The 23,196-nt window shown below is 62.4% G+C and overlaps 6 protein-coding genes across 6 annotated transcripts; 3 read left to right on the top strand and 3 right to left on the bottom strand.

The window, feature by feature from the left end:
* Positions 1-3,116: 3,116 nt before the first annotated feature.
* On the bottom strand, positions 3,117-5,628 carry BXZ73DRAFT_87069 (MFS Git1p-like glycerophosphoinositol permease; the record flags this gene model as incomplete). The annotated part of the gene is made up of 19 exons (XM_048024410.1): positions 3,117-3,333; positions 3,386-3,481; positions 3,540-3,560; positions 3,618-3,652; positions 3,719-3,749; positions 3,808-3,868; positions 3,937-3,970; positions 4,035-4,084; positions 4,141-4,255; positions 4,321-4,336; positions 4,391-4,457; positions 4,520-4,542; positions 4,615-4,769; positions 4,832-4,863; positions 4,927-5,008; positions 5,086-5,270; positions 5,327-5,402; positions 5,490-5,518; positions 5,586-5,628. The coding sequence occupies 19 exons, from the start codon at positions 5,626-5,628 to the stop codon at positions 3,117-3,119; spliced, it is 1,368 nt and encodes a 455-aa protein (XP_047882465.1).
* A 3,562-nt stretch (positions 5,629-9,190) lies between these two features.
* BXZ73DRAFT_73716 (uncharacterized protein) lies at positions 9,191-11,082 on the top strand (the record flags this gene model as incomplete). The annotated part of the gene is made up of 4 exons (XM_048021934.1): positions 9,191-9,254; positions 9,304-9,392; positions 9,450-9,481; positions 9,534-11,082. 4 exons carry the CDS (start codon positions 9,191-9,193, stop codon positions 11,080-11,082), a joined length of 1,734 nt encoding a protein of 577 aa, XP_047882464.1.
* A 400-nt stretch (positions 11,083-11,482) lies between these two features.
* BXZ73DRAFT_96603 (uncharacterized protein) lies at positions 11,483-14,332 on the bottom strand (the record flags this gene model as incomplete). The annotated part of the gene is made up of 3 exons (XM_048027115.1): positions 11,483-11,493; positions 11,788-13,716; positions 13,777-14,332. 3 exons carry the CDS (start codon positions 14,330-14,332, stop codon positions 11,483-11,485), a joined length of 2,496 nt encoding a protein of 831 aa, XP_047882463.1.
* Positions 14,333-16,343: 2,011 nt separating this feature from the next.
* Positions 16,344-18,134, top strand: BXZ73DRAFT_87067 (acetyl-CoA synthetase-like protein; the record flags this gene model as incomplete). The annotated part of the gene is made up of 3 exons (XM_048024409.1): positions 16,344-16,570; positions 16,629-17,063; positions 17,126-18,134. 3 exons carry the CDS (start codon positions 16,344-16,346, stop codon positions 18,132-18,134), a joined length of 1,671 nt encoding a protein of 556 aa, XP_047882462.1.
* Positions 18,135-18,639: 505 nt separating this feature from the next.
* Positions 18,640-20,348, bottom strand: BXZ73DRAFT_39765 (uncharacterized protein; the record flags this gene model as incomplete). The annotated part of the gene is made up of 8 exons (XM_048018449.1): positions 18,640-18,975; positions 19,049-19,385; positions 19,449-19,527; positions 19,592-19,730; positions 19,794-19,896; positions 19,954-20,052; positions 20,105-20,139; positions 20,190-20,348. The coding sequence occupies 8 exons, from the start codon at positions 20,346-20,348 to the stop codon at positions 18,640-18,642; spliced, it is 1,287 nt and encodes a 428-aa protein (XP_047882461.1).
* Positions 20,349-22,021: 1,673 nt separating this feature from the next.
* BXZ73DRAFT_87065 (ribosome biogenesis protein SLX9-domain-containing protein) lies at positions 22,022-22,899 on the top strand (the record flags this gene model as incomplete). The annotated part of the gene is made up of 4 exons (XM_048024408.1): positions 22,022-22,132; positions 22,205-22,313; positions 22,394-22,676; positions 22,776-22,899. The coding sequence occupies 4 exons, from the start codon at positions 22,022-22,024 to the stop codon at positions 22,897-22,899; spliced, it is 627 nt and encodes a 208-aa protein (XP_047882460.1).
* Between the last annotated feature and the right edge of the window lie 297 nt (positions 22,900-23,196).

Here is a 23,196-nt window from a genome sequence, read left to right as displayed (position 1 = left end):
AGACGGCGAGTGATCGGCGAGGGACGTGACTCTGTCGCAATCGGCAAGGAAACCTTGCCAAGCCTCTCGCTGGCTGACGTCACTGCAGGCGATCTGCGGCGAAGCACTTTAGGGCCGTCGCGCGGGTAACAAATTGATCAAGGACTAACCTCGCAATGCATGGATTTTGGTTCGTCTCGAGGTCGAGCACGCTCCCGTACAAGGCGCCGCTGTGTTCGCCAGCGACTTGTTCCAGGCTTTGCTGAAGGGTCTCATTTGAGTGGAGCAGATACCGCTCGCCTTCATGCATGACGAACAGTGGAGGCACAGGCTGGTCGTTGTGGCCTTCCACGGCTTGCAGGCTGGTTGTCTCACTTAGCACAGATGCAATGCAAGGGTACCTGGAGATACGCACTACGACTGGAGATCCTTTGCGTAGCGCGCAAGATCTGGCAAGTGCCGCAGAGGCACCACGTCCGTCGCAGACAAAACGATTTGCAAATCCATCGGCCTGACAGGGAAGGTCAGATCTCGTGCAGCAGTAGGGGGCGGCAATATTGTCTTGCCAGAAGTACCTATCCGGGATCATCACGTTCACCGCAGCCTGGACTCCAGCGAGCATCGGCAACTGGTGGGGTACCCGCCGTGACGTTGGGGTGTCAAATGCTCGTCGTCGCAAGGATCTGCATCCACAGGCAGCAGGTAAGACCGATGGTGACGAGTGGTGGCGAAACGACACTTGCCTCCTCGTTTCCTGGATAGCCGTGAGATCGACCTCCAGGGAGATAGCTTCCGCCGGGGGATGCCGGAAAACTGGTTGGATTGCCGTCCCGAGGCTGGAGGTCGTGGGAGGTCGATAATGAGTGATAGACTAGACGGTGGGTCGCCTTTTGCTGTTGGGGTGACGTGCTCAGGAGCGGGAGAGGAACGCTAAAGTCAAGAGCGTCATTTAGACCGACGAGCACGCCATTGATCGTGGGACCTCACTCCTGACAAATGTCATCTTCACAGGATTACTCGAGATCCACTGGGCAATCTTCCGATGGGATGTTGGTCTGTCAGTGGCGGTACCAGTGTGTCCTTGCGTTCCTGATTTGCGCGGTGAGGAGTATGTGTCCGCTCCTGTGGCCAAGGTCAGATTCCAGATAGGCGCCATACATGGCTCGCTTACAGTGCCTTCGCGGTAACCTTCGACTGCGTAATGGTGTCGGAGAATGCATTCAGGAGCCTGTCTAGACGGGTGTACTTTCTAATAAAAGACGACCGCTCAATATAAGCAAAAATAGCCGAACTCCAAATGAATGAACGCACCCCGAGATCAGAAGTAAATCACGGCCTTCGTCGGCCAGCGGCTCGGAGTCGGAGCCGTCACGCATGTATGGGCTAAGCCATTCCCCAACGCGACGCACACGGAAAGTGCCACCGGCGTTGACAGCGATGGGTAGAGGATGCGAAGTGAGATGGGGGAACAGCGCGTATTCCTTCAGACGGAGCACTGCATCAGGTGAACTGGGCTCTCTCGAAGCATGCAGCAGCACCGGAGTCTGCGTCTCTTCCTCGGTCTATGAGGGCTGTAAGCACATATCAGCGTTGGATGTCTATCTTGAACGAACCTCGAGGAGGTCCGTTGGATGAGGCGCTTGCAGCTTCAAGCCCACGATGATCCCTGGCGCACACTGCATCTAAAGACGAGACATGTAAGGGGGCGCACTGGCAACGGTACAAAACTTCCTACCTGGCCAGCAGAGGACGGAACAGGTTCGACGTAAGCCCAGCACAGGCGAGATATTCGCTCAAGGGATGGCGGAGATAGGGGCTTCGGGACCTCGATCACTTCCCGGGCGAAGGCCTACATGGACGCCTTAGACACGCTCGCGAACGATACACACCATGGGACGCACCGATCTCCGCGCCGAAGCTCTTCGGACAGCTTCGTGACGGCCGTGCGGTGCCTTCTACCTTAGACCCAGCGGCTTGGCCTGCAGGGACACATGGACCTCGTATTCCGGGACAAGCGCAGGAGGTCCGCCCATCTTGCGGTGCGGATGTGAGGAGGGGACGCGCGACGGCAGCAAGGAGCCGGCTCACCTCTTCCCAGACCAAGAACAGCTCCGGACCCTCCAGCAAGAACGCTGCCCGCACCCGTCAGCGCGCCCGCCCACGAGCACCCCCGAGAACGCACGGCGGGACTCACTCTCGTTCACCACCTCCGTCCGGTCCCGCCTACTCCGCTCGACCTGGCCGAGCGACGGCCACCCCCACAGCGCCCCGAGCACGGACTCGGCGTAGTCGACCTTGCGCTTCCGCGCGGCGCTGTGCGGCGTCGCGCCGAGGGCCTGCTCGAGGAACAGGCGGAGCTGGTCCTTGGTGAACGCGCGCTGGACGCCGCGAGCTGCGCCGCGTACGCGCGGGCGTACGCCGGGGAGTCCGGCGGCGGACGCTCCTGCGGGCGGAGGGCGTCGACGTCGGCGAGCGTCGGCTGGCCGGGCGGGGACTCCTGGAGCTCGGCGAGGTAGGACTGGATCCGGGAGAACACCGGGCTCTCGCCCCCCGCCGGCCCGTCGTCCTCGTAGGCTCCTCGTCCTCGGCGAGCGCGGATCGCAGTCGTCGCTCCTTGGGCGTAGCGGTGGCGTCATGTGGACGGAGCGGCTGGCTCGGGCCAGCCTCGGGGGCGAGGGGAGGAGGGCGCGGGGAAGGGCAGGAGAGGGCTATGACGTGGCTGCGCTGTGGATGCCGTTGAGCGTCGACATCGGGCGGCGTTTCGTGAGGGAAGTGTGAGTGCGCGTGCGAGTCTGGCCTGGCGCAGGAGGGCCACCGACATGGGCAGCAGGCGTCGCGGTCGAGAGGTGAGCGCAGGCGCCTGCGGTGGTGGCGGAGGAACGCGTGGAAGGGCGTCTACACAACTTGGATACCAGCTTCTTACGTGCACCGCAAAGACTCTGGGCCCGTGCTTCGTTCCTACTCGGCTATTCCGAATGCTCAGCAGATGCGAACCTGCCCTGCCGTGCGCACACTGATCCGGCTCGGAGAGAAGACCGGTGCTGGCTCCCGCGATCATCGTAGCTGGAGTCGTAATACAACGTCATTCTACCCTGGTCCCCGACTTCCTAATCTTAGAAACCCGGCATTTTAGGAATCTAGACCTCAACCTTCTTCTCAACAATCTCGCTCGACGAATCTTCCTCCACCAAATCGTCGTCGTCACCGACGTCACCCTCCCAGCCATTTTCGGCGAGGTATTTGAGGAAGTTCTCGTCCTCGTCCGCGAGGTCGATCCCAGTCATGTCCGGCACGAAAAAGTACGTAACCAAAATGCCGGTCACCCCGCAGATGGCTGCGATGATGAACGTCCACCTGGAAGCGGGGGTTAGTCGGAAATCGAGCGGACCCGACATGACCCGCTCACTTCTTGCCGAGGTTGTTCTGAATCGGCGTGAAAGCCTGGGTGCCGATGGCCGCACCCGTCTTGCCGATCGCAGCAGACAGCCCGTAGCACGTCCCGCTGTCAACGGGGTCTTAGCTTGCGTTAGGTCGCCGGAGTGCTCGGGGCGAGAACTCACCGAACAGGAGTCGCGAACGATCTAGAAGGTACAAGTTTAGACACAGTCTGCGGGTTCGCTCGTCGGTGCCGTACTCACTCTGCGCTGACGAGACCGAGCATATCGCCAGGACCCTGTTCATTCCGAATTCAGTCCATGTGCCAGGTCCGCCTGGAGAAGCACAGGGTGTGGAGAGTTACCAAGTTGCCGAAGGATTGCATCAACCCATAACTAAGATTCCCGGTGTCAGCACGCCGGGGGTGCCTCCGGCTTCCAACGAACGACTCACAATATGATGAAGAGGGGGATGATGTGCGTGATCTTCTCATAAGCGAGCCCGATCGTCAGCCCTGCCGAATGCATTTAATTTCGCCGTTCGAAGGCACACAAGCGACCCGCGAAATCCGTTCCGACCTACCGAAAACGAGGTAGCCACTGAACCCCAGAATCATCTAGAAACGGTCATTCCGAATTGTGAGCCTCGCGGCTAGAATGCCGGAACCTTGCGCCACGCACCGTGTTCCGCCGACCGAGCCTGTTGCACAACAATGCCCCAACGAACACGCCTGGATTTCACGTCGTTTGAGCAACCCTGCGCGCGCAGGAGCAAGGCATGCATCACCTGGCAGGGCGATGGCACCGAGGAGCAGCTGCCACTCGGCGGTCTGCTTGATATCGCCGTTCTTGATCACGCTCGATATAATGGTCCCCGAAAACACTCCGTTGGGGAACGTGACCTGTGCGGCGTGCGGCGCGGTCGGTGAATAGCCACGCGGGGTTTCGCGCCTGCGGTCACACTTACGAAGTCGTAGAGGAACCTAACATTTCGCTTAGCGACCACCCTACGCTGCGAGCTTCACCCTGAGACTCACCATGCGCCACAGGTGCCGATGAGCGTCCGCCAGTATCTCTTGGCCACGAGCAAGTAGGGCACACGTCCTGTAGAGTGCGTGAACATCTCTCGCCACCGGGGCACACTGCACCCGGGACATCTGACGTACGTTTGATCGCACCCTTCCGGAACCTGTCCCACGCGCGCGCGCAGTCAGTACCGACGTCCTGAGCGGAGGCCTTGCGCCAAGGAGACCAGACTTACAGCTTCGTCGTGAGCATGCGCATCCGGAAATAGAACACGGTGAGCGGCAAGAGGATGCCGATTCCGAAGCAGACACGCCAGACTGTGTTCAGATGGTTTTCTCCCGCAGCCGAGAGCACGATCAAGAACACAGAGACTGCCAAGGGGCCGCCGAACTAGAGTTCGGTCCGAGGTGAGCGTGGGGTCGGGACCAGCTCCGAGGAGGGTGGACACGTACGCTGAGAACGAAGTTCGTGACCATGATGAACACTGTGTTGGCCGGGGCGAGGGGTCAGTAGTCTCGCACTAGCCGTTTACGAGAGCGTCACGAACCCGGTCCACGTTGTTTGAGCATCTTCTCGTTCGCGGCCTCGCTCGCGCTCGTCGAAGAAGCCGGGTACTCTCCGCCGACGCCCTGGAGGCCCCGCAGTGCAAGAAGATTGGCGGTCAGCGCATGCGTTCGGAACGACAGGCGACGTCATGGGCACTGACCACTCCCGTAATGCCTCTGGCGATGGTCATGCACCAGAACATGCCGCTCACGCTGCCATGCGCACCACCCGAGGCGGTGGCTATCGTCGCGCCGACGACAATGAGGAGCGTGGTCGCGACTAGAGCGGCCTTGCGGCCGATTCTGTCGCAGAGTAGGCCGACCGAGATCTGGCCGAGGACCGCGCCTGGGAAGGGTCGGTGAGGGGTGCGAAAGAAGCGATGGAATCGGGGCTGCGCGCACCGACGAGCAGTGCGTTGGACACACGGGTGGAGACGTCGGACGTGTAGTAGGTGGGATACAGTTTCTTGAACACCACCTGCGCGCGTCACGGCCGGGTGAGAGCGTGACGGGCGCCAAGATCTCAGCGGGTGAAACTCGCGCCGGATGGGAGAGAGTGACATACGTTGCCCATTGTCAGGAGATTGTTTTGGTCTGTCGGAGCCCGGGAAAGTCCTGTTCGTCGGCTCGGAGACTGAGCGCGGAGGGTGTGGGTACGCACATCCGTCTGAGATGAGCCCAAACGCGGCGGCGGCGATCGTCATGTACGCGCTCATCGCAGCCCGGCGCGAGGACTGGGTCTTGGCAGGCGGAGGGTGGACGGCCGGTGCGGCTTGAGCGCCGTCGTAGGAAACGGCGTCGACGTCCGCCTCGCGCGCTTTCTCGGTGGGGCTAGCAGACATCGTGAAGGGCGTGGAGAGCAAGGGGGGCGCGAGGGACAGCGTGGAGGGCGTCGCCGCTATATGGCCCGCCCGACATCAAAGCCTGCACCCGCGATAGGAATACAGCCAGGCCCGGCGGCCTCCGCCAGACAGCCGTGCGGGCGACGGCGAGGGCGGCAGCACAGAAGACATCGCACGTGTGTCGGGGACTGATAAAGTTGCAGAGATGGAGGCGTCGTCGTCGCGCAAGAAAGCCAGCACGACGAGCGGGACATCTGCGCTGCCGCGAGCTAGTCTGAGCGGGGCCTATGCGCGGGTCCACGTGCGAGCCTTGAAGCTCGCAGCATGGGCGGGGGCGGGACACGTGAGGCGGGCGGATGGTGGGAGTGGAGGAGGAGGAACGCGCGGGCCAAAAATAGAAGGGAGGAGGCGCGCTTGCTCGATTAGGCAGGTGGCGGTACGCGTCCACTGTGCTCAGCCCGCCTAAGTTGGACCTCCTGCCGTGTCTGCCGTGGATGGCGTCTGGGGTGGGCCGACGCTTGTCCGCTTTCGCTCTGTCCTTTGTCGGACTGACAGCGAGGGCATCACGACCATGTCTCGCCGCCGGCCCTCACCGTCCGCCGATCCTTCAAAATCAGCCGCCCATGCTCCCTGCGCCCGACGTCGACGTCTGAGATCTGAGTCGGCTCTTTTTCGGTAGAGTGGGGTCTCGTCCCAATTCCATATCCTCGCCCAGTGCCTGGTCGTCGATCGAGCCAGGCCACTCCAATTAATGTGCTCTCCACCACCACCGTCTGAGCGGCACATTGCCGCGCCCCGTAGTTCAGGCGAGTCATGCGTTCAGCAGACATATATTTCGACGACGCTCGGCGCCCGCATGAGCACGACGGCCATCCGCCACCGCGTTCTACCACCGTACGAATGCGCATTGCCGGCTCCCGATCGGCGTACTTATGCCGCTGCCACCTGCACACGCAGTGCGCTGACGTCCGCTGCTGGTCCGGTTCGGCGTCTCCCCCTGCGAGGTATCAGAATTGTCGGAACGCTCCACCGTCCTGTGTCAGTCTGAACGTCAGGGACATCTGGAATTGCTGCTGATTAGCTGTCTGACGCGAATCTGACCCCACCGTCGCCTCCTACTTATCATCTCCGGGCCTCGGCACACGGTCCGTCCTGCGCGAGGAGCATTGGGATGTTGCCTCGGACGGCGACCCGAACCACTCGGAGTTCTTGGGCAGCGATAAGTATACCGTACGGCCCTGGCCATGTGAAGGCGGGGAGGGATCGTCGGGCGTTTGTGGCAGATCGCCTTTGGGGGAGGGCGTGGGAGGGTGATAGCAGACGGCGCGGCCGCGATGCAAAGCTTCTCGAGTGATTGCTCGACTCATGCGCTCCGGCCGCCAAGGTGGACCCCGGCGCGCGCGCTCTAATCCACCGAGTTCCTGGCGGGCAGGCGGCGCATATCTGTCAAGAGGCACGCGCGAAAAGAGACATAAGAAGAGAAGCAGGTGCGGAGAATACGGTCTTGGCATCCTACTCCGCCTCCTCCCGAGCTGCGACTCGGAACAGAGAAGGGCAGGGGACGGGTCGCGAGTCTTCTCCCGGCTTCCTCCTGCGGTGCGCGACCTGCGAAAAAGGGCCGATCAGGATCAAAGAAGGACGAGTGCGGGCGAGGAGAAAGAGGAAAGGCGGGCGGGCGGAAAGCGACGCCAGACGGAAGGAGGAGCATCACAGCCCATCAGGCAGACGGCACCGCATCATACCGACGGCCATACGCCGTCGTGTTGGTGCAGCACATGGAGGGCGCGGTGCACACGCCGGCTTGGGGCCGCGACAAAGGATAAACATTCGCGCTGGAGGACGTCCGCGGGGGACGACATCGATCGAATGCGCCGCGGGTTCCCGGTGCAGGCAGCGCTTTCGCCGGGCTCGGGCGACCGTCTGGACGACGTGTGCGCGGCGCGCGTGGAGGGGTGCGGGGAGATACGCCATGCTATGCACGCCGGATCACGCCACGCCGATTGTTGCTGAAGAGGACGGGGGCCCAGGGAGGCGGCTCGAGAGAAGGTGAGCGGGAGGAGGAGCAAGTGCGGCGGAGGAGGCGCGGACCGCCGACGCAGAAACAGCAAAGCCTGACAGTGCGGACGGCTTACGCGATCCTGCTCAGGACCGGTGACGGTGAGTGACAGGGAGACGACAGCGGTACGGGGGGGAGCACACCTGCTTGACGTCACGAACTGCCCGGCGTGTCGCACACGGTTAAGCACAGAGCTGGGGCAGGGCGCGCACGTCCGGCTGGAGCGTGGGTGGACAGATCGAGAGGGACATGCGCGGGCGCGTGCCCGGACGGGGGGCGGACGCAGACGTCGGCTGTGAGGACAATCGAGGGGTGCTGATGCTCCCGGGGTCGACCGGGCTCTCGCGCGGGGATAGTTCGCGAGAGAAAGAGATAGCCGGTAGCGAGCGCGCCGCATTGAATATGGCCAGGGGGGTCGCGGACGAGGGAGAGGCGAGGCGGTGGCAGCCAAGATGTCGTATGTGTGATCGTCGGCCGTAAGTGGCGCGCGGCTTAGACACCGGGGCCGCGAACAAAGTGGCCGGCGGTGTCGCTGCACGCGGGCTGGCGGCGGATGACCTGGGATGACAGAGAAACTGGAGGCGGGGAGACGCGCGCGGGCGGGTGTCGACGCCTTCCATTGTGGGCGGGCGGGGCGAACGCCGATGGCGGTCGGGGGCAAGGGCCGATTCCGGGCGTGACGGGACGGGGACGGGTGTGACGATGGGTCGAGAGAGGGTGACATGGGTATCTGTGGGATCAGGAGGAGATCACAGAGCGATTCGGAATTGCTGTCTGGAGACGCAGCTGGAAGAGTTTCCACGACGAAGGCTCGGAGCAACGCGCCAGAGCGAGCCTGGGCGCCATCTGTTCGTCCAATTCCGAATGGCCGCGGTCCCATCGGGCGCGCGATCTCGCCCACCCGCGTCTCTGGGTCTTGATGCTCAGACGACCCATACCGTCAGTGGGGTGCCCGCACGACGCATGGCCGGGGCGGCGGGGGCTAGGAGTGGGAGCCGGCGGCGGCGAAGGCTCCGTCGCGGGAGCAGCCTCCGTCCGTGCGCTCGCCCGAGGACGACAGGAACGGCTGTCAATGCGACGGTGCGAGCAAGACGGGGCTGCTGCCGCCGTGCCCAGGTCCGGCTTTGCGGGTCCCCAGCCACGAGGGTGGCGACTGCTGGGAGATTGTCAAGGCGCCTGTGAATCGAGATTGCCGAGGCGCCGTTCACATCTCTGCCCGAATAAAAGGGGAGATGCCCCCCGCCCTATCTAATCAGTTAACCCGCCGCCAGAGATCTCCCCCACTCACGCCCTTAAAGCCCTCCGCCTCCCACCGCCCCGACATCCCGCCTCCCGCTCCCGCCCCCGCCGCGTGCCCCGACGCCCACCATGAGCTCCTCCACCGTCGCAGACGCATCCGTGCCCTCCTCCTCCACCACCCTCTATGCCACCGGTCCGTCTCCACCGCCCCTCTCACCGCGCCCGCTCACCCGTCCCCCCAGCCTCGAAGGAGTGGCTCATCCCTCCGAAGCCTAGGCCCGGTCGCAAACCGAAGAAAGACGTCGCGCCGCCCGTGGAACCCTCGGACGAGGTACGCCTGTCGCCAGTCGTCCGTGCACGCGCGATTCTCACCGCGCGCATTCCACAGACAGACGCCAAGGGCCGACGCAACCAGAACCGGTAAGCATCCTCGTCCGTCCGTTCCTTCCTGCGTCTGAACCACCCCGCCCAGCGCCGCCCAGCGCGCGTTCCGCGAGCGCAAGCAGTCCCAGCTCGCCGAGCTCCAGGCCCGCGTGCAGCAGTACGAGCAGGGCGACATTGAGCGCAACGTCGCGCTCCAGAACATCGCGAAACGGCTCAAGGAGGAAAACGAGAAGCTGCGCAAGGAGAACGCCCTTCTCAAGGAGAAGCTCGCCAGGTACGACGCCGACCGCGGTCCCGCCAAACGGCCACGCGACGACTGTTCCCCCCAACCCATGTACGACTCGGTGCCTTCTCCCGCGAAGAAGCGCGCCCGGGCTTCGATTGATCCCCTCACCACCCTCGTCCACAGCCCATATCCGCCCGCGTCCTACGCCTCCTCTCCCTCCGCACTCTCCTCGGCCGATTCAGAAGCCCACTCCAGCTTCTCACCGATGCCGTCCGCGCGCGATGCCCCGCTATTCCCCCAGGCGTTCGGTCTCAGCAACATCTTCGAGATGGCCACCTCTGGCAAGACCAGCCTCTTCGAGCCCGGCGGTCCGCTCGACTCCTTCGACTGCGGCTTCTGCAACGAGAACACGCCTTGCGTCTGCCGCGAGCTCGCCCTCCAGCAGGTCGCCGAGCGCATGTCCAACCAGTCCGCCATGAAGCTCGAGCTCTCCGACCATCCCAACTCCACCTCGTTAACCGCCTCGCCTATTGCCGCCGCGCCACAACCCTCCATCCTCGACAATCTCCCAGCCTATCAGCCCCCTATTCCCCTCCGGCGCCGGGCCCCCAACCCATCTTTCCAGCCCATCTTCCCCATCACCCTCCCTACCGCCGCACCTCCAGAGCCGGAGATCCCAGGCTGCACCGGAGATCCCTCCAACTGCCCGGCCTGCGCGGACGACGCGTTTGGGAAGGCGTTCTGCGACGCGATCAGCAAGTCCGTCGCCGAGTCCTCGCCGTGCAAGGACTGCCCGTGCGCGTCCGAAATGGGCGGAGGCAGCTGTTCGAAAGCGACAGGAGGCGCGTGCTGTGGGAACCCCGCCGGCTGCGCCCACACCGGCGGCGACCTCGCCTTCCACGCGGCGGTGGGCCCGGCCGCGCAACTCACCTCCTCATTGCTCATGTCCGAGCCGCTGTCGACACCGGAGACGGTCTCCTGCGACGCCGCCTGGCGCCAGATCAAGTCCCACCCGAACGCGGCGTTCACGGACCTCGCCCTGCTCGCCGACGTCGTCGCCCGTCGCTCCAAGTGCACCGGTCCGCGCGTCGAGATCAGCCCTGCCCCAGGAGCCATCACTCCGGAGCGTGGGCTCGGTTCCCCGTACGCCGCGCAGCAGCAGCAGCAACTGCAGCTGCAGCTGCAGCACCAGCATCAGCTGGACAGCCAGCCGATCCTCCTGACCGACCCCCACGCGCACTACCACGAGCGGCAACGTTCGCGGGGCCACTCAGGCTCCGCTTCCCCGCCTCGACTGGTTCCCCGCGACGTCCTCGTCAAGTGCGGGCGGCAGCGTGTGCGAGAGGTCATGGCGGACGGCGTCCGGGACGCCCTCCGCCTTCTCGATGCTTCCTATGGCACACCATTATGATTATACTTAGACGTATCTGGGGGCGAGGTGGAGCGACCCTGGGGGTTGGATGTATGATTAACTTACTGTTAAGCTTATGCTGGCTTATGCTATCCCTGTCGCTCTGTATAGACTACTCTAAGCTTTGTATCTAGAACCGGGCGCGCGCCGCTACGAACGCCATGGCCACGATGGTCGTCGTCCACATGGACCACCTGCCGGTGTGACCACCAAACTTTCCACCGCTGCCGTGCGATGACATAGCGGATCGAAGCCAGCGTCCGCACCGCGGACGTCGGAGCGTGCTCAGCGCCTCCCGCCGCGCGGAGTGTGCCCCAAACCTGCGGAGGGAGAGGCAGCGACCGGGGTCCCAACCACGCTCGAGATGCTGTACCTGTCCCGCCGCGAGTGACACAGAAGATTAACACCCGGCTGGGGCGCCATCGCATTCAGCGCTACCGTTACGTATCGACACCCGCGCGTCATCCCCCTCCGCCTCTCCCGCGCCCGTCTCAGACTCAGACCCTGCGTCCACGCCCGCGCCCGCGCCCGTTCCTGGGAGCAGCAGGCCAGGCCCTCCCGCCGACCCTGCTCCGCCTGCCCTGCCACTGCGATCGCGCCCGCCGCCGCATCCCAACGCCCGCGCGCTCCCACTCCGCCCACCCGGTTCGCCTCCCGACCCCGCCCCACGCCCCGCTGCGCTGCCCGCGCGCGTCCCGCGTGCACCGCTGCCCCCCTCCGCCGCCTCGCCCCACGATCGCAGCAGCTCGTCCGTGACGCGAGACAGCGCCGCGCGCGTCGCGGGCGACACCGACCGCACCGGCCGCCGCGCCTTGCCACCCTTCGCACCCGGGTGGAGAGCCCGGAACGTCGCGCACAGCTGCCGCAGCGGCAGCTGCCTGGCGTCCGCGGGCACCGTGTCCGCCCCGGCGACCCCGGGCCACAGGCGGAGGAGGACGTCTCGCGCGGCGGCCCGCGCGCGCGCGCGGACGAACGCGCCCACGAGCGCGTCGACGGCCGGGACGTCGGGGCGGATGCCGCGCGCGAGCATCGTGCGGAACGCGCGCGCGGCGGCGGCGGGGTGCGCGAGGCGGGCGTGGCCGGCGATGAGGATCGTGTGCGTACGCACGTCGGGGCGGACGCCAGCGGCTTCAGCGGCGGCCAGGGTGTCGGTCGCGGCGTCCAGGTCACCTGCTGCGACGTAGCCCTCGATCAGAGCGCCGTAATGGAAGAGGTTGGGTTGCATTCCAGCGTCGACCATCGTGCGCAATGTCTTAGTGGCGAGATCCATGTCGCCTAGGACGAGAGCGTCGTGCTTGATCCGCATGGCGTAGCTCGCCCGGTCGCAGCGCACACGACGCGCCCCAAGGGACTGCAAGATAGGCCGGAGGAGATGGCCGCGTCTAGGACGACTGAGTGTGCTGATGGTCGTTTGCAGGCCAAGCTCCTCAGGCTCATCACTGCAAGACTCCGGCCCATCACCCCCATGGAAGTTTGTGGGATACGACTTTGAAACAGGGAGCGTGGGAAGACCTCCGGGAGGAGTATAGGCGTATTCTTCGCGCATCAACGCTGCGAGCAGGACGTGGAATTGCTGCAATGTAGGGGTGGCGCCCTGGGACATCAGCTTGCGAACCATCTTGACCAAGGGGCGGTATCCTGCAAGTCCGTGTCGCTGTACGTGTTGTAGGACAAGCGTCACGGTAGTGGAATTGGTGTCAATTTGGACGAGTTTCATGATTGAGAGAACTTGGCTCAGCCCTCGGAGTCCGTGAGATGGAAGAATCCCACGCAACAGGTTGTTGAACAGGTCGACTGTGGGTGTGGGTGCGGCAAACGTCGGGTATTGAGGTGGGGCCGCAGGTAAATATCCAAGGGATGAGAGGAGAGCGAGAGAGGAAGGTACACCGGCAAGGGCGCTCGCAACTATGTGTAGTGCATCGTTGAAGTGTCCTGCGGCGAAGTATAGGCGGACGAGAGCGTTTGCCGTATCGACGTCGGGAACAACACCTGCTAGGCGCATGCTCTGGAGGACAGGGATAGCGCGCTCTAGATCACCGTGACGGGCGAAGTGACCAAGTAGTCTGTTGTAAATCTTGATGCCTCGCCCCCGCGGGCCGTACGTGGGTGTCACAGCATCTGGAAGGCGAAACTGTGCGCCTTCTTGAGCGATGGAATCTGCCCCAGGGGCGAAGGAAAGGACGTCGGATATTAGTGGCGTTAAAGACAAGAGCTGGACGGTGCCGTCCAGATCTCCCGCGTCGAGCATCAATCCGGCGAGTTCGACCAGGATGAAACGGGAGGTGACTTCGTCGGCACTGTGTTCCTCTAGAGCGGCAAAAGCCTGTGTCTTGAGAACGGGGTTGAGTCCAAGGGTGCGATATCCGAGTAGGACGACCATCCAAGTTTGAGAGGTGACCTTCATTCCCGCTTGAGCCATCGCTTCTAGGACGCGTAAAGCAGCTGAAAGATCGTGATTGCGCATGTTCATGGTGATAAGGAGGTGATATGTGAAGCGGGAAAGCATGACACGCTCTTTTTGGAAGAGTGCGACGACGTTTTCGAAGGGAGGGTAATGCTGAAGTTCCAACTGGGCCTGCAGACGCCAGTTCAACAGTGAAGTTGTGGTGTACCGGAGCCGGCGCTTTGCCCAGTCTGCAAAATCCAACACCTTGCGCCATTTCTTCGATCTTGCCAAGCGTCCCGCATACGTACTGTAGAACTGGTCTGGGAAAACGCATCCGACTTCCGTGGCAAGTTTCAGCATCTGGAACGCCCGAGTGGTGTCGTCGACGTCTAGGAGGTGAAGAACCAGCGTGGACGCATCCCGATGATGGCGAAGAAACGTTAGGAGAGGGTAAGCAGCCTTGACCTCGCGCAAGTTCTCCAAGGTGAGCTTGGCAGGCTTGCCCCCATGAAGTTCGCTTAGGCAGTCCAGAATTTCCGATGGAGGCAGGAGTTGGTGTGAGGGCGTGTCTTGGAACCCTTCCTGCTCTGCTCGAGGTCGAAGATTGAGATGAGTGTCCTCTTGCGTGGGGGCAGACGTGACATCCTCCCGAAACGCGCTGCTTTCGATCTCCTCTGGGGTGGGGGTCGATACACGGGAGTAGCTGAGTTTGGCTGCTACAGCTGGCGGATGAAGCCTCCCGCGAGTGGAATGTAGAGGCTTGGCGACAATGCATATGTGACGAGGAGGGATACGCGTGCGCTCGAGAAGGGCGTAAGCAGCTTGTGAGAGGTGCCTGAAGTCCCGGCCAGCACTCCGGTGCATGGACAGCCAGGATGGCGGGACGGCGAGATCGCCCGGTCGCCGTCGACAGCTGGACGCATGTCAGCGCGCGCAGAGGCGGCGGGGGAAGGGGGGGACGGACCTGGGCACGAGGGGGATGCTACGATGGGGGTGGAAGAGAGTCGGCGGACATGCAAAGGGCGCGCGGGGGGCAGAGGAGGAGAGGCCGACAGCGAGCACGGCGGCGACCTCGACTCGCCTTGTCGCGTCTGGCTCGCCGGCCCTTTCCGGAAGGGCGCCTATCCGTCTTGTCCCGGCCCGCTGCTGCCGGGCCCGCCTGGGGCTCGCCTCGGGAGCCCCTGGTTGGGAGCCCCTCCTTCCGCTCTCCGTCTCTCGTCTTCGCTCGCGCTCGCCCCGAACCTCTCGCTCCGGCTACTTGCCTCGTCGGTGTCTGTGCAGGATACAGCCCGGTCCCCTCTTCATTTACCGTCCGATGGCATCCCCTCTGCTCTTTGCTGCACGCTCGCCCCTTCATTCCTCCTCCCTCTTCTCCTCCTGCTGTGGCTGCCCCATGCGTACTCTCCGGCACTTGTTTTAATTACCGGTCGACGCCTTCCCGGCCTCCAACGCAGTCTATGCGCATCCGATGAGTGAACCCCTGTAGCTCGGCCCCTCCTCGTCCATCCAAACTCCACGAGCCTCCGAAACAGCAAAACGGCCTCTACAAACCAAACCACAATGCTGGTGTGATCTGTCCAGAATGAGTACAACGTCCGGCTGTGTTTGGTCTGGATCTCCGAAGTCAGTTGCCATCATATCTCTGAGAGAGTTGAGGCACGCGCGTAGATGGACAAACGCAGGTTTATGTCTACCCGCGATGACGCCACACACCCGTGGTGAGCCACATGGGCCACGCGCCACCACAAGGCAGCCTGCGGGCTATGTCTCCTCAGCATCTCGCACAAGTCTCAAGCACGCCGTGTCAACAGCGTGGAATGGGGCACATTCAGGAGAACGTACACGGTGAACTGGCATTCTCATTGTTGCCCGTGAATGCGGCGTCCGCGGACCGAGTGCGGTGCCCTTGTGCGCGTCGGTGTGGCATCGAAGCAGGGCTCGAGGCCGGGGTGTAGCGGGAGAAGATGGCGACGGGGACGGATGCGAGTACGACGGACTGTGCAATCCCTGACTCGTTCCCGGACAGATCGCATGCGCCCGTACGGGGCCTAGGAACCCGGGTTCAAGCCCGGTGCAGCTCGCCGTAAACGCCCCCAGCGCGAAGAGTGCTGTGTCTCGGGCGGTGCGTTTGCGGGACGAGCATTTGACCACGACCCCGCAGGCCTGAAGACTTTTTTCATCCCATCCTCGGACTCCAGGCCCGCCGCAAGACTTGGCGTCGCGCCGGTCGCACACGGCGGGCTTACCGGCCTCCGGTTCTTGTGTTGGCGAGGGCGGAGCAGTGCGCTGGGCAGCGGGTATTGGACAAGGTTGATGGTAGCACGCGCGTACGCGCCGGGCATCTGTCAGAGCCCGCTGGCTGGTCGGCGGGCGCGATTGGATCAGTAGGCCGGTGCACGCTCCAGCAAAGGCAGGCTGAGGCCCGCGGGCAGACGAGGAGATCATGACTCGGCCGCGCGCGGGGCGCTGCCCGCGTCGGGGCGCCGTACACGTCGTCCTCGACCGCAAGGCAGTCCCTCTGACTCGGCAAGTCTCCATGACGCTCCATTCTCCTCCGCACACCGAGCCTCATTCGCCCGCGTGCCTGTTGGCCACAACTCGAGGACGTGTTCAGGCACCCGCCTCTCCATCCCCATCGCCGCAGGACGCCTCAGCGGCTCCGTATGTCGGAACCTATTCTCTCTGCTCAATTTGCGCTCACAATGAGCGCAAAGTTGGCGATGCGCTCAGCGTTTGAGATTGACACCCCAACATCGGGTCACATCAACATCGCTCGGTCATACTGCTATGCATGCTGTCTTCGCTATATAAGTCTCCCACTCAGATCCCAGCCAACTCACCTTCCGAGGTTCAGACATCGACCCTTCGACTCCCTATGACTCTCTTCCACACCCACCTCACCGTCCTCGAGCAAACAGCCACACGCTCGCCGCTCGCCCCCGCCTTCCGTCTCCCGCGCCTCGGCCCTAATAGCGACAAGGTGCTTGAATGGGACACTGTCACCTACCAGCAGTTCTGGCAAGATGTGGAGACCTTCGCCCGCTGTTGGACACGATCGCTCTCCGCAGACGGCGTTGCCAGGCGCTCCGTCGTCGGCCTCTGGTGCGCTAGATCCCCTCCCTACCGTCCCTGTTCACATGCTGACCCCAGTCGCCATTAGGCTCGGCGGAGTAACCTACCTGGACGCAGTCCACATCTACGCGATCGCGCGTGCAGGTTACATCCCCCAGTACTTCTCGCTGCGGCTTCCCAACCCTGACATCATCTTCGAGTTGCTCGAGAAGTCCAATGGCCGCGCACTGATCTACGATGCATCCTACGCTTCGCCGGTTCTCAACGACCATCCATTGCCAACCTACTCCGCAGTCGACGCCCGGACGCTTCCGGACGCGTTGGAAGTGGCCCTGCCTCCTAATGTGGCAAGTACGAACGCGAACGACACCCTCATGATCTTCCATACCTCGGGCTCAACATCGGGCCGCCCCAAGCTGGTTCCCGTCAGCTATCGCTGGTGGGACTGTATGCTCTCTAAGATCAACCGTCACATGCGCCCAAGGTCGTCTCGCGACGGTCGGCAGGACGTCACTGTTTGGATGTGAGTAACTCTGCCGTCAGTGCCGGCAACCTGTGGATGATGCTAAGTACCGGCATCCACAGGGGCAGCATGTGCCACTTCGGACAGTCTTTCATGCTCGCCGGGATGATCCAGCACGCTTCGTGCACAGTCCAATTCACCCAACAGGGATTCTCTTCTGACGAGCTGGTCGACATGATCCAACGGTGTGGTCTGTCCCGGATCAACATCTTCCCTACCTTCCTGGCCCAGCACCTGCGAAACTCGCGGCATAACCCGAAGCTCCTTGCCTACCTGCAGAGCTTGGACCAGATTCTGATTTCTGGGCTCATGATGTCGCCCGAGGATGAGGAGTGGGTATACACCAACGGCATTAAGCTCCTCAACTGCTACGGCAACACCGAGGTCGGCTCGATGCTTGTCACGCCCGACGAGGACCTGGAGACGGGCTCTATCGACGCCATGCACTCCCTCACTCCCGTCCGTGGCTCGCACTTCGCATTCGTGCCCATCGACGATCCGGAGGAGGCCGACCCCACCGTGGACGAAGCAGCGTACGCCAACGCCAACGCGCAGCTGCTCGAGCTCATCGTCCTCGCAGACTCGCCCGACTGCCCGGACCCGTCCCTCCGGCACGCGGACGGCGACTACCACACCGGCGACCTCTTCCTCTGCACCGGCCCGGGTCGGTACGTCTACCGCGGCCGCAACGACGACTGGATCAAGTCCGAGAACTCGCTCCGGTGCGACACCAAGGCGATCGAGGACAACGTGCTCGCCTCCTGCGCCGACCTCGTCGCCGCCGCCATCGTCGTCGGCTCCGGGCGCCCGTCCCCCGCGCTCTTCGTCGAGCCCAAGTCGCCCGCGGCGGACCGCGAGCGGCTCCGGCGCGACGTCGTGCGCCGGATACGGCCCTTCCACACGCGCCGGTACATGCACGAGCGCATCGTCTCGCCCCAGTTCGTCTTCGTCGTCGACCCCGGCACGCTCCCGCGGACCGCGACCAAGGGCAACATCCGCCGGCGTGCGGTCGAGGACCAGTTCAAGGCCCAGCTAGACCAGCTCTACGGCGGCGCGGTCGCCGCGCGGTGAGGGACGGCGTGCGCATGCACAGGTAATGGTCTATCTTTGTCTGTAACATCAACGGCACTCGCGCCCACGGATCCGCACTATAACTCTATTGCTATGTATTGCTCTCGCAGCCCAGCTTCCCACTCACTCTCTATTAGCTCCTCTCACTGCATTCTCGCGTCCTTTCTTGATCCGCCGCCGCTCAGCAGACGTGTAGCAAATAACGCTCTCTCCCCGAACATGGTCCCGTCCTTTTCTGTACCGCTATCGTTCCCCCCGCCCCGTAGCTACTTCCATGTGACAGGTCGGCGTATGTCTCCCCGATTCCCGTGGCGTCTCTCGTCCGGAGATACGCGGTCTACTGTACCCTACACACACCTCCGCGCTGAGCGCATATTCGCACACATAATAATCACGATGTTCATCCCCGTCCGGCTCTCTATGCCCGATACCCAATCGCCGGGCGAAGGACAAACCACATTGGGCCACCCGTCTATCTATCAGCCGGATAAGGAGAAGGCCCGGTTTACATGTCATCACCACATGGATCCGCTTCCGCCCTAAGGGAAGCACACTCGCCCTCGAGTCGCACTTCTCCCACCCCGTCCCTCCCCTGGCCCAATCGATCCTCGACCATGAGGGCACCCTCGGCTCGGCGCGAGTCTTCGACGCCTAGCGCGAGGAAGCTCAAGATCACAATGAACGCGCCCGCAATGACCTGCAGCTTCGCGGGCCGTCCGAGGAAAAAGTCTCCCACGACAGCGAGGGGCATCGTGAGGCTCAGGCCCACGGTGACGACGAGGGGCGTGGTCTTGAGCATGGCGATCACGTAGATGTAATCGCTCGAAAGCGTTATGACCATCTGTAATCATCCCGCGCGTGAGCGGCGAGGGCGAGGCACGGAGCCCAATCTCCGGGTGGGACGGAGTACGTACGTTGATGAGGAGCGCGGCGACTGCTTTCCCCGTGGAGGGCAGCTCGAGCGTCTCGACGCCGGCCCAGTGTAAAATGAGACCGATTGGCCAACAGGCGAGGATGTTGTACAGCCCCACGAAGCCGAAAAACAGCTGCATGTCGATGCGAGACTCCGAGCGGATGCGGACCTTGAGCAGGGTCACGTACAGGGCGTAGAAGAGCGCCGATAGAAGCGCGAGAGCGTCGCCCAGTATCGGCAATGTGGGCAGAATCGATGCTCGGGCGGACAAAGGGTTGGCATCAGGTTCCCCGGGCTGTGATGAATCCGAGAGCGATACGAGCACCACCCCGGAAAAGCTTTGTGGAAAGAGTTAGGGATGAGCACACGGAGAGAAGGGCAAGGTCCACAGTGCAACGGACCTTGCGATAACAGCGGCAATCTTGATCAACGACAGAACTTCCACACGGAATATGCGGCCGATGGCGAGGGTAAAGAAGCCTGGATTGGATGCGGTCGTATCAAGGAGTCTCGGGGGGTCGACTGGTGCAGATATGGTACGAACCGCTCGTACTCGACAGGATGGTGGCGCTGGCGACGCTCGTGTAGCCGAGGGATGCGTTGAGTGTCCAGTTGGCGATAAACCACAATAAGCAGAAGAGAACCGCGAGACGGGCAGTGCCTTGGGTTGTGAGCGGCGCGTCCTCGCCAACCCCGCTGCGGTCCTCCACGCCAACAAACTCTGTATCCTGGCAGACATTGGTCACTGCCGGTGAGCCGACATTACTTTCGGAGCTCACCGTGATGGCCAGAGCATCCACAGCATCTGCGTCTGTCATCAAAGGCTGATATTGGTCTGGGCCGTGCGCGCTGCGGGCTTCATGAGAGGCCTGTGGAGCGGCAAACGAGGTGGCTGAGGTAACCTACCCACCAGCCCGGCCGTTCTCATGATGTCCGTTCTTGAACTTACGGACAAGAAATGGAAGAAGATATAACGCGAAGGAGCTCGTGTTGAGATATGTGACGCTATGACGGCAGGGTTGAGCACAAAGAACGGAGGGAGGTGGTCTGATCTCACAGGAAGGGCTTCTCATACCCGTCTTCGTACAGGTCCTACGCGTCCCAAATGAGGGAGAATGCGTGTCACAAAGAGTGAAGCGTACCTGTGTGACAAAGTTTGACGATGTCCAGAGGACCACGACAGCCAAGAGGAGCAGGAGTCCAATGTGATAATCACGTCGGCTTGCGATCATGGATTGTGCGCGAGAGCGAGACCTGGCCCGCGAGACAGAGCGCGGAGGCGGGGGATCTGGGGCGTCCATCCGAAATACAAGCCTATTGCATTTCCTCGGAGAGTGACAACGGGCAGGGCCAGGAGCTCCACGGAGGATGTGGGAGGGAGGACGGCTAGCGAGCGCGGCGCCGCGAGCGACGCGCTCGGTCACGCAACCGGGCGCGTCATTTCTCGCGCTTGTTCAGGCACCGGCCCGAGGAGCCTTCGTCATGTTTTCGTCGTTTCATGATTCATCCGGCCGCGGAAGACGTGCCAACGGCGTGCCAATCCGCGAGGACAGCCCGGCTCAAAGATCGACACACTTTGCGATTCGAAATCAAGCAAGTAACTGAAACACACACCCTGTACTTGTGTTAACCGCCGTGAGTACTTGAGTCATGTACACCCGCTGCCTAACTCGTCCCCCGTTCAAGTTGGCCAAGTCCCTACTACGAAGCGCAAAGTTGCTGGAGGGAAGGTGTGAGGAGCGAGACGAAGACTCACGGGCACTGTCAAATCCTGCCGCTACCCACAGGCCCATCGCTTCGCTATGGTGCAATTCCAAATAGGACACCGATTCGGAGGATATACCGGGCATCTTCGTGGCGTGTCAATGCCGACCGGCCCTTGGAAACTAACAGGGTTGATCACTCCGACGCCATCCGCGGTGACGACGTGCGTGCTCTCGTCGAAGGGTTGGGCGTACATCGTGGGCGGCGCCAATATCTGAACCACTCTTCGCGTGAATCGTCTCCAGCGTTCCACGGGCAATTGGCCAGGAGTTGCGGTTCGCAGTCAGCCGCCGCTGCGCGCTGAGGATTTGCACTCGACGCCGTGGGTGGTGAGTCATTTCTTCTCATACGGTGTTTGATGCACTCAATGGACGAGGATGCTTCGCATCCGCCGAACGATGTCCGGCCAAGGGACGATACTTACTCCGTTGGCGATGCAGAAGCCCATCTTCTGTCCCCAGGTTGGAAATGTGCCCCGCGTCGCTCATTAAGAGTCGGGACCCCGACATCAACAAGCCACCAGCTTCTGCGCCGGTGCCGGTGCTCTCGGTGCTGCTTGATGTGCATGGGTGGTCAGGTATTTCCACTGAGCTTTCCGATCTTCCTTGGATCCTCGTAATCATTAATCCATTATCCATCCCTGCCACAACTTTACTGCGCCCTGGCCCCTGGAACATCGCGTCCTGGACTCGACATCTACAATCTTCATCTCTTATCTAATGATCCAGCTCCAATACCTGTGGTTCATAGCTTGCTGCTCTCGTCTGCCATCGACCCCCGAGAGAAGCATTCGCGGTTGAGTGCATCGAGGAGACTGGGTGACGGTGAAGGGCAGGGGGTGAGAAGCCAGGCTTGCTTGGCTCGTGGGTCTATCGAAAATAATTCGAGGACGAGGAAGAGAAGAGGAAGCGCAGAGAAAGCCGGGGTGTTGAATGCATGACATGTGCAATTCAGTCGACTGTCGATTTGTATCCGCACTACAACCATTCTGGACGTTGAAGGACACGGTCTTGAGCGGGCCGCCGATCAATGAGCCGATCAACTTCGAGCCGCGGCCCCGGCGTGAAGCTTTGAAGCTTGCTTTCTCCCCACCATCTCCTGCCCTCGCCAACCACCGTTCGTCCAACTGTCATGGCAAGTGCCGCCCGGCTTTCGCGCGGTCCCTGCATTGCTAAATCACGAAACGTGTAATCAGCCCAAGGCGGAGCGCATGCGGAGCGGCGCCCACCAGCAGTCGGTCAGGCTTCTCACTCAGCGACAGTTCGCGGTACAAGATAACGCCGTCGAACATGTCGAGATCGGAGTGCGGAGCGACCTTACCGTACGTCACGCCGCATGCATCGTTCGTGCGTAGCTACGGCGCATATGGCTTAGCCCTCCACCGCATCCGTAGGCTCCGGAGATCTTAGCCAACCTCGCAGACGCTGCGGGCGAAGAGGGGTCGCGTACGTCACTCAAAAAGAGAGAAAAACAAGCTCTGAAACACGAGATCTTCATGCAACGTGAGTGTGCCCACACCTGCCGGCCTGCGCCCCCGCAGCGCATTTCATAAGGGTCTCACCCGGCGGTGGTGTCCGTACAGGATTAGAACAGAGTCGGTCCCCATACTCCAAGTCCCACGAACGCCGACTCAGGAGGAAGGCGCGCGAGCAGGTCGCTGGGGGTCTGAGCGATATCAAGGCGGCCTTGGCAGCCGTCGAAGATGACTTCGCGGAAGCTGTCGCGGCACCGGCTGCAGAGAATTTGCGGACCGCATCTCACGACCACGAAGGCACACAAAGGCCGAAGAAGGCTAGGCCAAACCCTGGACAGATAGGTGAGGGCAAGAAGGCTCCTCTTTCCAAGAATCAGCGGAAGCGGGCCCTGTACGTATCTCTCTCATGCCCGTGTGCCCGCCCAAGCGGGTGGACCGCTGGGGCGAAGGACCTAAGAGCGAAGCTCACGGAGCAATCTCTTGTCCGCAGGCAGGTCGAGCGCATGCGCATCCCTATGATCCTCGCCACACCCGAATTCGCCGCTAATCCGTTCAGGACCATCCGCACGCATGCCGAAAATACACTCCTCAAGCACGAGCCACCTACCGCATGACCCCTTGGACAGAGACTGGAAACACATTACTTCGGGCCCTTCTCTATCCCCGACCATTGAATGTATGCACTTGTCAGTGACAGACGCAGATTGCCGCCGCTCACCGGTCCATGCGGCTATAGCGTGCCCCAATAGGTGTCTTCGCCTTGTCCTTACCGGCGCCGCGACCCATTGTATGCCCCGATGCTCCGATCGAGCAACGCCGTATGCACCGCACTCATCGGTCCCGCCGAACACCTGTGCATCTAGCCGCTATTGTGCACGGTCGAAGGTCGCTTAAAAGTAGATTAGATAACT

The sequence above is a fragment of the Epithele typhae genome (genome assembly GCF_022376455.1).
Source record: "Epithele typhae strain CBS 203.58 chromosome Unknown BXZ73scaffold_3, whole genome shotgun sequence".
Classification (NCBI taxonomy): Eukaryota; Fungi; Basidiomycota; class Agaricomycetes; order Polyporales; family Epitheliaceae; genus Epithele; species Epithele typhae.
This window is presented reverse-complemented; position numbering and strand designations above follow the sequence as displayed.